General features: G+C 41.5%; 1 protein-coding gene across 2 annotated transcripts in view; it reads right to left on the reverse strand.

The window, feature by feature from the left end:
* The window catches only part of PTPRB (protein tyrosine phosphatase receptor type B), a 123053-nt gene that overhangs the window by 44309 nt on the left and 63599 nt on the right, over positions 1-15145 (reverse strand). For both annotated transcript variants that reach the window (XM_043447551.1, XM_043447552.1), the window contains 5 exons: positions 12269-12532; positions 11472-11735; positions 10405-10668; positions 7295-7564; positions 1961-2224 (listed from right to left, as the gene is read on the reverse strand). In XM_043447551.1, the coding sequence (XP_043303486.1) occupies positions 1961-2224; positions 7295-7564; positions 10405-10668; positions 11472-11735; positions 12269-12532 (1326 nt within the window). The remainder of the gene's footprint in view (positions 1-1960; positions 2225-7294; positions 7565-10404; positions 10669-11471; positions 11736-12268; positions 12533-15145) is intronic.

Genomic DNA, 15145 nt, shown 5'->3' on the forward strand with positions numbered 1-15145 from the left:
TCATCACTATGAACAAAGCTAGTGGAGGTAATGGAATTCCAGCTGAGCTATTTCAAATCCTAAAAGATGTTGAAGTGCTGCACTCAATATGTCAGCAAATTTGGAAAACTCATCAGTGGCCACAGGCCTGGAAAAGGTCAGTTTTCATTCCAATCCCCAAAAAGAGCAATGCCAAAGAATGTTCAAACTATTGCACAGTTGCACTCATTTCACATACTAACAAAGTAATGCTCAAAATTCTCCAAGCTAGGCTTCAACAAGAGGTGAACCATGAACATCCAGATGTTCAAGCTGGATTTAGAAAAGGCAGAGGAACCAGAGATCAAATTGCCAACATCTACTGGATCATAGAAAAAGCAAGAGAATTCCAGAAAAACATCTGCTTCATTGATTACGCTAAAGCCTTTGACTATGTGGATCACAACAAACTGTGGAAAATTCTTAAAGGGAATATCAGATAACCTTACCTGCCTCCTTTGAAACTCATATGCAGGTAAAGAAGCAACAGTTAGAACCGGACATGGGACAATGGACTGGTTCCAAACCGGGAAAGGAGTATGTCAAGGCTGTATATTGTCACCTTGCTTATTTAACATATATGCAGAGTACTTCATGTGAAGTGCCAGGCTGGATGAAGCACAAGCTGGAATCAAGATTGCTGGGAGAAATATCAATAACCTCAGATATGCAGATGACACCACCCTTATGACAGAAAGTGAAGAGGAACTAAAGAGCCTCTTAATGAAGGTGAAAGAGGAGAGTGAAAAAGCTGGTTTAAAACTCAGCATTCAGAAAACCAAGATCATGGCATCCAGTCCCATCACTTCATGGCAAATAGGTGGGGAAACAATGGAAACAGTGACAGGCTTTATTTTCTTGGGCTCCAAAATCACTGCAGATGGTGACTGCATCCATAAAATTAAAAGATGCTTGCTTCTTGGAAGAAAAGCTGTGACAAACCTAGACAGCATATTAAAAAGTAGATACATTACTTTGCTGACAAAGATCAGTATAGTCAAAGCTATGGTTTTTCCAGTAGTCATGTATAGATGTGAGCTGGACCATAAAGAAGACTGAGTGCGGAAGAATTAATGCTTTTTAACTGTGGTGTTGAAGAAGACACTTAAGAGTCCCTTGGACTGCAAGGAGATCAAACCAGTCAATCGTAAAGGAAATCAATCCTGAATATTCTTTGTAAGGACTGATGCTGAAGCTCCAGTACTTTGGCCACCTGATGCAAATAGCCAAGTCATTAGAAAAGACCCCGATGCTGGGAAAGATTCTTCAATCAAGGAGGAGAAGGGGGACAACAGAGGATGAGATGGTTGGATGGCATCACCAACTCGATGGACATGAGTTTGAGCAAGCTCTGGGAGACAGTGAAGGACAGGGAAGCCAGGTGTGCTGCGATCCATGGAGTCACAAAGAGTTGGACATGACTGAGCAACTGAACAACAACAATGGAGATAAAGTAGATTCAGTTTCTTATGTGAAACCCAGAGATGCTTCTTTTGCATTTTCCTGGAACGCTTGTGTTCACTGCATCTAGTGCTGTGTTTCTGATTCACAATGGTCATTGCTTTTTGTCCCATTTGCAGCTGCCCTCCTTTGCACCTGCTCTCCACTCCATCTGCTTCTTGTACAAAGCTGAAAAGCACAGTTTGAATTGAACCCAATGTGTTATAACCCTCTTGTAGTGGTTTGCTGGCAAGTGGAGGAGCCAGATTCATTTTTCCACCAAACTCTTATGAGGTAAACACATGGTGGAAACAAAGCAGAAACTATTTTGACATATAAATCAAATGTCTGATTTAGGGTCAGAAATTTCATATAAAGGTCACAAATTTCAAATAAAGCTACACCCTGGGTAGAGCAGGAAACCAAAATCAAATGAAGGAAAAGCCAGTGAGTACCGTGACAATTTCCCTGCTGTTCATTACAGTTTGAGTCCAGGTCTTACCTGTTCTCCCAAATATGAAAGACTCATTCGACAGCTCCCCACTGTGAGTCACAATCACCATTCTGTACATTCGACCTTGTAGCAAGTTCTGGAAGGAGAAGCTCTGGACTTGCGGGTCAACCTGAGCTCGATCCTTAAGAGTTCGATCTGGGTTGTACAGAAAGATGTTGTAGGAGTTGAGCTCCCCCTCTGAGGGGGTCCAGCTAAAGGACAGGTGTCGGGTGGAGTTCTCTGTGATCCTCAGATTGGTGACAGCTGCTGGGACTGGAAAAATCAGGAAGCAGGAGAGTGAGACTGAGTTTTGGCACATTTCTGACACAGCCCCAGATTAACGCCTGGATGGCCACACTCCAACAAGAAGCACAAAACACATGGTCTCTGCTTTTGAAAATACTTGACTTCATGGAGACCCCAAAGCAAATAAATCTGAATACTGTGAATTATTGATGCTTGAACTGTTAATGTTAAAAAACAAAACTTCAAGAGAACACGGAAAAAACCACTAATGGAATAATATATTCAAAGACATTTTTTGCATATAAAATAAATGTTAGTCTGACTTGTGTAACTAAATGTTTTTCCAATACTAAGAGCTAGTTCAGAGATTTAAAAAAAAACCAAAACTATCTCTGATTGCCATCTGAGAGCTAAAAAGTGACCACTGAAGGGAAGGGCAGAGTGGAGGAGTGAGCGGGCAAGGAAAGGAAAATCAAGCAGGAAGAAAATTCTATTAGGGATATGGGAAAGAGATAGTGGAGGACAGAGGAGCCTGGTGTGCTACAGTCCATGAGGTCACAAAAGAGTTGGACGTGACTGAACAGCAACAACAGGAAAGAGAAGGAAGAGCAAAAGCCAAAACTATATATGTATAAAAAAGATTTACATCAGGATTTTGCAACCCTTTTGCCCTTCCATGCTACCTGCTGGCAAGGTGACCAAGTGCCACCAGAAACAACCTGCTTCCAGACTATTGGCACAGATGCTGTCTGATACCCAAGATGTCTTAAGATGCCAGTGGGAATAAGACAGGACATCTGTCTCAGTTTCTCTTGGGTTCTCCACTCCAAACACTTTTTCGGGCTGTTTTGCTTTTCCCCTCTCCTTATGCCAGATCCTTAAAAGCTGGTATTTCCCATGGTATCATCCTCTGTCCCCTTCAGAATCCATAATATTAGCTCAGCAATCAATCCCAGTCACTTTATAGATTGCTATGGTCTGCAAGTTTGTGCTCCTCCCTCCAGGCACCAAATTCATTCGTTGAAGCCTAGCTGGGTGTAGGCCAGTGGGAGATAATTAGGTCTTAAGGGTGGAGACCTTGTGAGTGGGATCAGTGCCTTATGAAAGAGACCACAGAGGGTGCTCTTGTCCTGCCCGAAAGCCAGAAAATGGGCCCTCACCAGACACTGAATCTGTTGGAGTCTTGACCTTGACCTTCCAGCCTCCAGAACTGTGAGCATTAATGTCTGTTTAATGTGTTGTTGTGGTCATGTATGGATGTGAGAGTTGGACTGTGAAGAAAGCTGAGCGCCAAAGAATTGATGCTTTTGAACTGTGGTGTTGAAGAAGACTCTTGAGAGTCCCTTGGACTGCAAGGAGATCCAACCAGTCCATCCTAAAGGAGATCAGTCCTGGGTGTTCATTGGAAGGACTGATGCTGAAGCTGAATCTCCAATACTTTGGTCACCTCATGCGAAAAGCTGACTTATTAGAAAAGACCTTGATGCTGGGAGGGATTGGGGGAAGGAGGAGAAGGGGATGACAGAGGATGAGATGGCTGGATGACATCACCGACTCGATGGGCATGAGTTTGAGTAAACTCCGGGAGCTGGTGATGGACAGGGAGGCCTGGTGTGCTGTGATTCACGGGGTCGCAAAGAGTCGGACACGACTGAGCGACTGAATTGAACTGAACTGAATGTGTTGTTTAAACCATTTAGTTTATGGTATTCTCGGTACAGAATCCTGAACAGACTAAAACATGGAGAATTTAACTAGAATTTTTATCCCAATCTCCATCCCCAGCTCCTATTTTCAATGACCTATCACTCACCTCTCTCTACACATCATCCAGACAACTCAAACTCAGTCCAGAACTGAGCCCTGTGTCTTTTTCCTCAACACTCTCTCTTCCTGCTTCTCTTATCTCAGTTAATAGAATCATCTTCCACCAGATATCCCATGTAGAAACTCTAGAATCTTCTTCTGTTCCTCCTCTTACACTCCACTCAGCCACTCAGCGCCATCTTATCTAACACAGGACTATTTCTTCATTGTATCTACTGTTCTTCATCTGGCCCCCGAGTTAGTTTAGCTTTGGACCCTTATTGTTTCTATGACTGCCATCATCTTAGGATCCCACTCATCACTCTAACCACCTCCTCCCATTCTGTTGTCACTCACTGTGTCTGCCAACAGCAGCCCCATTACTGCTCCTCCAACTGGCCTCCACCCTCCCGCCTTAGGATCTTTGCCTTGCTGTTTGCTCTACTTGGGGATGGGCTAAGTAGCTCAGTCATGTCCAACTCTGTGTGACTCCATGAACTAGAGCCTGCCAGGCTTCTCTGTCCATGGGATTCTCTAGGCAAAAATACTGGAGTGGATTGCCATTCCCTTCTCCAGGGGATCTTCCCAACTCAGGGATCGAACTGGCGTCTCTTACATCTAACTTGCATTGGCAGGTGGGTTCTTTACCTCTGCTTGCCAAGTGGTGCTAATTGGGGATACTCTTCCCCAAATGTCTATACCATTCTCTTTCTCAATTTTTTTTTTTTAATTTTTACTCAACTGTCACCCTCTCAACAAAACCTTTCAGAACTATACTATCTAAAATGTTAAGCTTCTAACACTTGCTAACCTACTTTCCTGCTTTAATTTTCTTCTCAGTGAAAAGTGAAAGTTGCTTAGTCATGTCCGACTCTTTGTGACCCCATGGACTACTCAGAGCATGGAATTCTCCAGACCAGAATACTGGAGTGGGTAGCCATTTCCTTCTCCAGGGGATCTTCCCGACCCAGGAATCGAACTGGGGTCTCCTGAACTGCAGGTGGATTCTTTACCAGCTGAGCTACCAGGGAAGTTCTCTCCTAAGTATTCATTACCATCTAACCTACTATATATTTCTTTTAGTTTTTAATTAGAGGATAATTACTTTATAGTGTTGTGTTGGTTTCTGCCATATAACAATGCAAATTATATATATAAGTAATATACCCTCCCTCTTGAGTCTCCCTCCCCTTCGTATCTCACTCTTCTAAGTCATCACGGAGCACCAGGCTGGCCTCCCTGTGTTACACACAGCTTCCCACTAGCTATCTGTTTTACACCTGATAGTGTACATATATCATGATATATATACACATGATAGTATATATATGTCAATGCTACTTTCTCAATTTGTCCTACCCTCTCCTTCCCACCGCTGTGTCCACAAGTATCCTATTCTATTTTTTACCTCTTTGTTTATTGCCTTTCTCCTCTGCTAGAAGATAAGCTTTATGACCATGAGGATTTGTTTTACACATTTCTGTGTATCCAACATTTAAACACTGCCTCACACACACAGTAGGTGCTTCATAACAAATGCATTAACGAACTGGTCTTCTCACCTCTGGTCTCTCCTCCATTCAATCTATTCCTCACTGCCATTTGATTTATCTTTTTTTTTTTTTAAGTACCCATTTTTATCACAAAACATTCACTCTCTGGCTGAAAAACTTTTATTATTTTCTTTATTTTATAAGATGAAACATAAATTCCTGAGGAAGGCACACCAGGCACTCTCTAATTGGCCCCAACCTACCTTTCCAGCCTCACGTCGCCACCATGGAAAACACACTTCAGTTACCACAAAACCTCACTGCTCCTCTCACACCTCCCTGTGTTGGCATACGGTCATCTGTCTACACCGGTGTCCTTCTGGCTTTTCTCCACGTGGATAATTGTTTCATCCTTCATGACAGTACTGAAAAGTCACTTTTAAAACTTCCCAGTGCCACCTCCTCCATGCTCCCCTTGGTACTGGACCTTCCTGTCTCTTATACAAACTTTATCACAACGTGTTGTCATTGTTTGTCCATATGTCTATCTCCCCCAAGTGTCAGTCACCTCTTTCAGGATGAGAAGCATACATAATTTATGTTCCTATCAACATCAAACCCTTTCAGACTTAGTGAAAGTGTGTGTTAGCTGTTCAGTCGCCTGGCTTCCCAGGTGGCACTACTGGTAAAGAACCCGCCTGCCAATGCAGGAGACTTAAGAGATGTGGGTTTGATCCCTGGATTGGGAAGATCCCCTGGAGAATATGGCAACCCACTCCAGTATTCTTGGCTGGTGAATCCCATGGACAGAGGACCCTGGCAGGCTACATTTCAAGGGGGCGAGAAGAGTCAGGCATGACTGAAAAAAAGTGACTTAGGAACACATACAGCTGCTCAGTCATATCTGACTCTTTGTGACCCCATGGACTATAGCCCACCAGAGTCCTCTGTCCATGGGATTCTCCAGGCAAGAATACTAGAGTGGGTAGCCGTTCCCTTCTCCAGGGGATCTTCCCAACCCAGGGATTGAACCCAGCTCTCCTGCATTGCAGGCAGGTTCTCTACCCTCTGAGCTACCAGGCAAGTCCTTTCAGACCTAGGTACTTAATAAATAATCATTAGACCAGTGGTGCTGTCTGAATAATGGCTCCCAAAGACATCCATGTCCTGATCTCCAGAACCTGTGAATATGTTACTTTCTGTGGCAAAACGGACTTTGCAAGTGTGATTGAGTCAAGGATCTTGAGGTGACAAGATTATTTGGGATTGTCCAGGTGGTGACCAATGGAATCACCACAGTCCATAAAAGATGGAAGAAGGAGGCGAAAGAGCAGAGAAGTTGGAGTGAAGTCACTCCTGGAAGAAACGTGAGTGACCTCCAGAACTGAAAAGGCAAGGAATAGATTCTCCCCATAAAGTCTCTAGAATAGAAACACAGCCTTTCTGTGACCTGACACCTTGATTTTAACGCCACAAGGCTTATTTTCCGATTTTGATCTACAGAACTGTAAGATGATATACTTGTGTTGTTTGAGCTACAAAGTTAGTGACAATATATTACAGCAAAAATAAGAAATGAGCAGAGCCAGTTTTGATGAAGAATCTTGGGAGGGTGGCGAGCTGAAGGCTGTGTGAATAGGCCAGCTGGTGTGGAAGTGGCAGATCACCGTGAATATTCCTGCTGCGTCAAGAAATAGACTTCATCTCCCAATACTGCTTCATCCCTTTGAGTCTGCGGTTCTTAAGGAATGGCAGACAAGGATGTATCTTGCACAAAACAGTAAGCTGTGCGAATTACCTGTTCGGCCTTCTGTTTGGGCTTCCTTGCTGAACAGGCCTCCGCTGACGGTCAGGATCTGTATCTTGTATTTCTTCCCCGGTGTTAGGTCTTCAAACTTGTGCTGCTTTGTGGCGGCCGCCTCTGATGTGTTACTCAGGAGGACCCCATTTTCACTCAGAAGTAGGATATCATATCTTTCTGCTATGCCAACAGCTTTTTGCCAACTTACTATTAAGGAATGACTACTGTATGCATTGTCTGCAGTTATTCCCTGGACAGACGCTGGGACTGCAAAAAAAAAAAAAAAAGAGAGAGAGAGAGAGAGAGAAGCAGGTTCCATCACTTAGGGCAAAGTAATCAGTTGAGAAAAACTTCCCTAAATCAAATGCAGATGGAAGATGATGCCTCATGGTTGCATTGACACTCTTCATGTGCCCTTCGGAGAAAGTACTGGTCTGGCCAAAATGCTCGTTCAGATTTTTCTGTAACACCCAATGGAATGGACTTTTGGGGCCAACCCAGTATTTCTTGACCTGAGTTAGCCATATAACTGGTTAGATTCTCTATTTTCCCCCTCTGATTTAGAAAGGATCTTGAAGTCAAACAAGTAGAAAAATCAGTGAGAGTGACACTGATAGGCAGAGTGATACATATCTAAGTATTTACAAAGTGGAAGAATGCTGAACAAACTTACATTCAATGAATATGGTTTGGATGACTGAATTACGTTGTTTAGACTTTCCTTCCCAAGATTAACTCAGGTCAAAGCTTCAAGCCTTGACCTAAGCACTAGCATATAACAGTCTTTGTCCTACGGCTTCTGATGTGAAAGGCCAGATGGTATTGTTTATTAATAATATTTAGTGTTCTATGCTTATATTTTTTCTCATTCTACCCAGTCTCCTCAAGAGATCATATATACACTCCCATAATTTGAATTGTCACCCATGTGGTGATGACCCCCCAATTTAAACTCAGTTCAGATCCTTTTCTAGTTTTGCAAATGACATTCCTCTCTGGATGTTCCACAGACTCCCAGCTCTCAAGATGCCCAAATCGAACTCCTCATCTCCCTTCCCCCACCTCCTTAGTGCTCTTTGTTTCTACCTCTTGGTCCAAGTCAGAAACTTGACTTGTCACCCTCACCCTTCTACATAATCAAGCATAAGTCCTGTCATTCCTGCATCTTAAGTCTTACATCTCTTGGGTCTCTCCACTTCTCTCCTTCTCTACTGCACTAGCCTAGGGCAGTCATTTCTCACCCACAGCACTGCAAGTGTCTCTTGACCAGAGTTTCCTCATGTCCCACTGCTCCAAACTGCAGTGTTTGGCAGATTCTCATAGCACACAATGCTGAAGGCCCTTCATCGCTCTCTGTAATTCTATAATTTTAACAACGAGGCCCTTGGCAATTAGGTCCATCTACCTACTTGGCCACATGGCTCACATCTTTATTCTAGAAATAATGGTGTGTAGCTCTTCAAATGTGCCATGCATCCTCTTCCCTCCAGGCCTTTGCTTTTCTGCTTGAACCTGATCAACATATACTTCACCAGGATGATTTCCTAGTGTCTTTTTAAATGTTACTTCCTCCTGGAAGCCTTCCCTGACTCTTTTTTCCCCAAAATATTTATTTATTTATTTGGCTGTGCCAGGTCCTAGTTGCAGAATGCAGGATCTTTAGCTGTGGCATGTGGTGGCATGTAGGATCTAGTTCCCAGACCAGGAATTGAACCCAGGCCCCCTGTATTGGGAGCATGGATTCTTACCCATTGGACCACCAGGCAAGTCCCCCTGACTCTTTTTGCTTGCTTCTATAATATCCATTTTTTACTTTGAAGTGAAGTCTTAAACACTGGACCACCAGGAAAGTCCCTAAGGATCATTTTAGATGCCTGGTATTTACAGGGTGCTTCTAGTTTATTTTTGTTTTGAAAGCACTATATGAATAGTGTTATTAATATAAATGCAGATGGTGACTGCAACCATGAAATTAAAAGATGCTTACTCCTTGGAAGAAAAGCTATGACAAACCTAGACAGCATATTAAAAAGCAGAGACATTTCTTTGCTGACAAAATTCCGCCTGGTCAAAGCTATGGTTTTGCCAGTAGTCACGTATGGATGTGAGAGTTGGACTATAAAGAAGGCTGAGTGCCAAAGAATTGATGCTTTTGAACTGTGGTGTTGGAGAAGACTCCCAACTGTGGTGTTGGAGAGTCCCTTGGACTGCAAGGAGATCAAACCAGTCCATCCTAAAGGAAATCGGTCCTGAATATTCATTGGAAGGATTGATGCTGAAGCTAAAACGCCAATACTTTGGCCACTGGATGCAAAGAACTGACTCATTGGAAAAGACCCTGATGCTGGGAAAGGCTGAAGGCAGGAGAAGGGGATGACAGAAAATGAGATGGTTGGATTGCATCACCAACTTGATGGACATGAATTTGAGCAAGCTCCGGGAGTTCATGATGACAGGGAAGCCTGGTATGCTGCAGCCCATGGAGTTGCAAAGAGTTGGACACGACTGAGTGACTGAACCGAACTGATTAATATATAACTCAAAGGGCTTCCCAGGTGGTGCTAGTGGTAAAGAACCTGCCTGCCAAGGCAGAGACATGGGCTCAATCCCTGGGTCAGGAAGATCCCCTGGAGGAGGACATGGCAACCCACCCCAGTATTCTTGCCTGAGAATCCCATGGACAGAGGAGCCTGGCAGGCTATGGTTCATGGGGTTGCAAAGAGTTGGACATGACTGAAGTGACTTAGCATGCATTAATATAAATAAACAGAATATTATTACTTTATCACAAATGAAATAGATGACATAAGTGTATTTTTCTTTAAATAATTTATAGAAAGGAGTAAACTTTTGAAAAATGCATAGGTTAGAAAATCAGCTATTTATATTCCTTGAGTGAGAAAAAAATCTATTCATGATTTGGTTTCTAATTACCTTCTATTGCTTTGAACATCTCTGTTAAAAAAGGAAAACGCAAAGAAAAAGATATGAGAAAAGCTCTTGAAACCACATTGAACTGTATAAATTTAGTGGTTTTGAATTTGGATATTGTCCATTTGTGAATGGCCCTGGAGAACTATCTGGCCCTTTTCCAGATGGACACTTACTTGTCCGCCCAAGCGCGTCGATCTGGTTCTTCTGGGACCCACTGACAGAAGCGATCACGATCCGGTACTGCTCGCCAGCCTCCAGCCTCTGGAACGTGTACTCAGAGACGTACTTGAGGACAGTCTGAGACTCGACCATTCGATTTTGCCTGAATGCTGACACCACGTAGGAATCCACATCACCCCCACCAGGAGTCCAGTTCACTGTCAGGCTATCTGTTGCCCCGCTGGGAGAAATGTGAATATTTTTGACCACACTAGGAACTAAGAAAAGACAGTAAATTAAAAAAAAAATCACTTGCAGAATGAGTTGTGGAAATTTTCAACTAAAATTTTCACGCTTCCTACCTTTTGGCATCTACTGAAAGAATACATATGAAAAAATTGCTATCAGTCTACCATTTTTCTCTGACTTTTCTGCTTGAACTGAAGTTGATAGGGGAAATTTAGAGGGACATTAAGGCCAGTGAGTGGAAATGAAGAATGCCAGTTATACAGAGGGTGCTAATGAGACTGTCTTGGTCCAAGTCTTGTTTTCCTCATTTACTAGCTGTGGGACTATAGGCAAATTACTCAACCCCTGTAAGTTTCAATTTCCTCATCAGAAAAACAGCAGTGATAATAATAGTAACCAGTCCATGAAATTGTTAGGACTGAACAAAATTTCCACATAAAGTTCTTTGCTGTGGGTCCAGTTCACAGTAAACTCTTAATAAATGTTAGCTGTTATAGCAACATTCCCAATAGAGTTCCAAAGAAGGAATATACAACCAACCAACCAACCCAGTTATTTCTACTTAATTTGTATGACTCACAGGCAACAGCTATGCACATCAATTCAATGCTTTTTTTTTCAGAAACTTTTTCTTCTTCCCTACATCATACTTCAGTTTTGTTAAACCAGCTTGGACAACATCATTGTCACTATCGAGATAAACTTCTCCTTTCTTCCCATTCCTCCCTCACCCCTTAGCCCTTCAAATCCTCAACCAGAACACTTGGCTACCCAACACGCTAAATACACCGCTCCATCTAGTCAGGTTCGAGAGAGCCGGATTTCCAATTACCTGTGAAGCCCTCAATGAAGGCTGACTGCTGGACATCTCCACTAATCGTCAAGACAAGAATTTTATACTTGCGCCCCGGGGTGAGGGAGGTGAATCGATACTCAGTTGCAGTACTGACAAGGTGAAAAGGAGGAAATACTTTCATATCGTTGAAGAGTAGCTGGATCTCGTACTGGTCGACATCCCCATCAGCTCGTGTCCACGTCACCCAAAGGTCCTCGGTGCTCCTGTTCTGCAGTGTGAGATCCTTGACAGCCTCTGGGACTACAAGAAGACATTTCGAGAAAGTGACTGATTAGAGTTTACTCCACAATAATTTATGAACCACATTCACAGAACTGGCAAACATCTCTCTTCCCCAAATAAACCACGTCAGCGACTTCACGCATAATTAAACAAGAAAAATTGGAAGCCACTATTAAAATTGTAATTTTTTTCCTTACATAAATCTTATATGCTAAGTGTTGGTAGAATATAATTATAAAATGAGTTATGATCTCAATCATAAGATAAAACGGGATGTCTAGAACTTTAAATGCATGATGCAGGAGGACAGGGAAGAAAAATGCGAAATTTGGCCTTCCTGCTTGTCCACTATGCTTGCTTTTATCTGTCAATAAATATTCTGTGATTACAAGGTCCTGGCTTGGCTGAATGATGTTAATTCCAAGTGAGACTAACTGGGAATATAATTTACTGATCAGTAAGTAGATAAAATTCAAGGTTCAGATAAATTATGTACTCAATGACCTTTAAAGTCCCAACCAACCATCAAATTCTGCAATCTTTCCACTTACTTGTTCTTCCATTCCCTTGTTCACTGGCTTCGTATTGTCCACTTTTTGTACTAACAGTAACACTGTACAACCGTCCAGGGACGAGCTTAACAAATATACACTCGTTTTCAGACTTGGGAATGCTTTTTGTTTGAATGAAGTTGTTCTTGTTTTTAATGGTGACTTCATAGTGATCAAAGTCTCCAGAGGCATGTACCCAGGATACCTTTAAATAGTCACTCCTAGCCGAGTTGCTGATACTGACTCCCTGGACCTTGTTAGGCACTGAAAAAAGAGAACAGAAAACAGCTAGATATAGAATGATTCTGAGGGAGCCATTGATCACAGATGACAATCTCAGATGATAAAGGAAAGTGAGTAGATTTTTACTGTGTGCATTTAAAAGAAAAAAAATCTTAGACCTTCAGATCACAAATTTCTGGAGAGGAAAGATGGTTACACTATTTGGAGTGATTAAATGGATCTGTTTTTAACAGAACCTGATGAATGAATTCTAATCCTATTGTTAGCCTATACAAAGTGTCAGTATAAGATGGAACATGAAATGTAATAACTGATGATTAATATGAATGATGGCGATGACATTAATAATTCCAGCATACCTTGGCAACTCAATATATAACAATAAGTTACCAACATGAGTATAAACAATCCAAGAGAAAATGGAAGAAGAGGAAGGACATGTGGTAATTGATACATGAAAATATGTTCAGCATCATTGGTGATCAAGGAAATGCTAGTTAGGGCCATGGTAAAATACGATTTTACATCCATGTGGTTGACAAAATTTAAAAACCTGATAAAACCCAGTGTGAGACAGAGTGCTCATTCACAGAAGACTGAATGAATGAACTGATAAATAAACACAGTGAAACAGTATATGGAAGTCATAATTAATTTTTCTTAACTCATAACACAAAAATCCAGATTTCTTGTCTTTAATAGCAAAACACAAAATATGGATGAATTTAATATTAAGTGAAAAAAATCTAAGTCCCAGAAGATTACATATTGCATGAAAATACCTATTTTATATCAAAACAACTGAAAATTTTAAATATATATGATTTTAGGATTACATAAATAATAAAAGTGCAACATGGAAGGCAAGAGAGAAAAACAGGAGTCAAGATGATGGCTATTGTGGGATGGATTAGTGAGGAGGGCATCTCACGATTTGATGTGGATTATTAAGTCCCTAGCTTTTGTTCTGGGTAGTGCTTTCTGATGTACATATTAAATTATTAAAAATTATTAATTAAATGCATAAAAAACAAAACTGGCAAAGTAGCAACGGACACACAGGACCCTGAGCCAAGAATTATGATTAATTCAATTTTGTGCACCTGACGTTCCTCATAACTATATAAATAAACAATTCTGTGAACCTATAGTTTTCCTCTCAATTGATGAATCAATCCATGAATGCTTGTTAACAGGAGCACTGTAAAATAAGCCAAATCTGTATTTAGAGCATGATATCACAGATATTCTATTTTTTTATTTGGGGCTGTATTTTAATTCAAAAATAGGTCCCAGATTAATTACTATTTGGCATAACTGGATTTTATAAATATTAATGAGAAGGAGAATTGAGAAGAGATATGAATTCAGCCTGATCCAGGGTGTTAAACTCTATCTCAATGCCACCATGTTCTCTGGATTTGGGCAATCTCTGTGTTTGGTGTATGTCAAGGGATTTCTGCTCTGATCACATGCTAAGCCTATGTCCAGGTTTTCTCTCCTACATTTCGCCAAGCATGAAATGATCCAGAAACTTTAATATTTTGGTATCTAAGCTACATTTTTCATGATGCTTCTCACACCTACAAGTTGCACTATTATCCTTTGTTGCCTTATGTGTGCTGGGCTTTATATGGGAATTTATCACACTCCAGATATGGAGAAAGAGCAGGTATGCTTTTTTTCCCAAGATGTTTACCTGGAACCCATCAGCATGTTGCTAGAATTTAGTCATCACAGACTTACAGAGAATACATTCCAGAGTGACACTGTTTGTATGGGCTAAGAAAGGTTGATGATCCAGGCAATTTACTGAAGACAAAGCAACTCTTCCAGGGAGGAAAACTAGGCTGAATACCACGCTAAGTCAATAAGGGGCTCTCCAGGTGGAACCGAGGGTAATTTGTGAGACTTGCCTTGATACACAGTGAGATGATGTGGTACAGAATTAGAAATACTGACATTATGACCAGAAATGTAGAACAAAAGCATTAGAAAAGGAAAGGGGCATTGAGACAATCAGCCGAAATCAACAAGGCAACAGCTCAGACACGACACTCCAGTTAAACTGATTTGTCAGGGGCAATGGTCTGCCTTGATTAGTCATGCGCCAAATCCAAGTTCATGCTGGTAAAGAATCAAAAGGGTGCTTTGAATAAAGACTCACTTTTCTTGCATTTAAAAACAATCTGAGCACAAGACCTTGCAACATGAAAGTCATGTGGACATGGAACAGTCATGAACTGACACCAAGGGAAAGAAAAGGGTTGGTGACTGGATGACATATCCTTTAATTCCTGGCAATTTTTAGGCTCCAAGTTAAATCAACATAAAACGCTGACATGAGGCTGCTTTGTAAATAGAAAATCTGCTTTTCAGACCTAAGACAGTATTGTGCTTATCAGCATAATTAAACTTTCAATCATTTGAGAGTAAAGACTATCTCTTTATATCTCCAACTAGTGCTTTCAGAGATAACATTATGTAATGGAAACAGCCCTTGAGTATGGTTGAGCTTGGGTACTGGTCAGCCATGTGACCTTTAGGAAGCCACAGTTTCTTTCTGGGGCTTTATCTCAAATGAGATGGAATTAGACCCCTCTACAGACACTTTCAATGTTAGCATGCTGCAGC

Source organism: Cervus canadensis, chromosome 25 (assembly GCF_019320065.1).
Source record: "Cervus canadensis isolate Bull #8, Minnesota chromosome 25, ASM1932006v1, whole genome shotgun sequence".
NCBI lineage: Eukaryota > Metazoa > Chordata > Mammalia > Artiodactyla > Cervidae > Cervus > Cervus canadensis.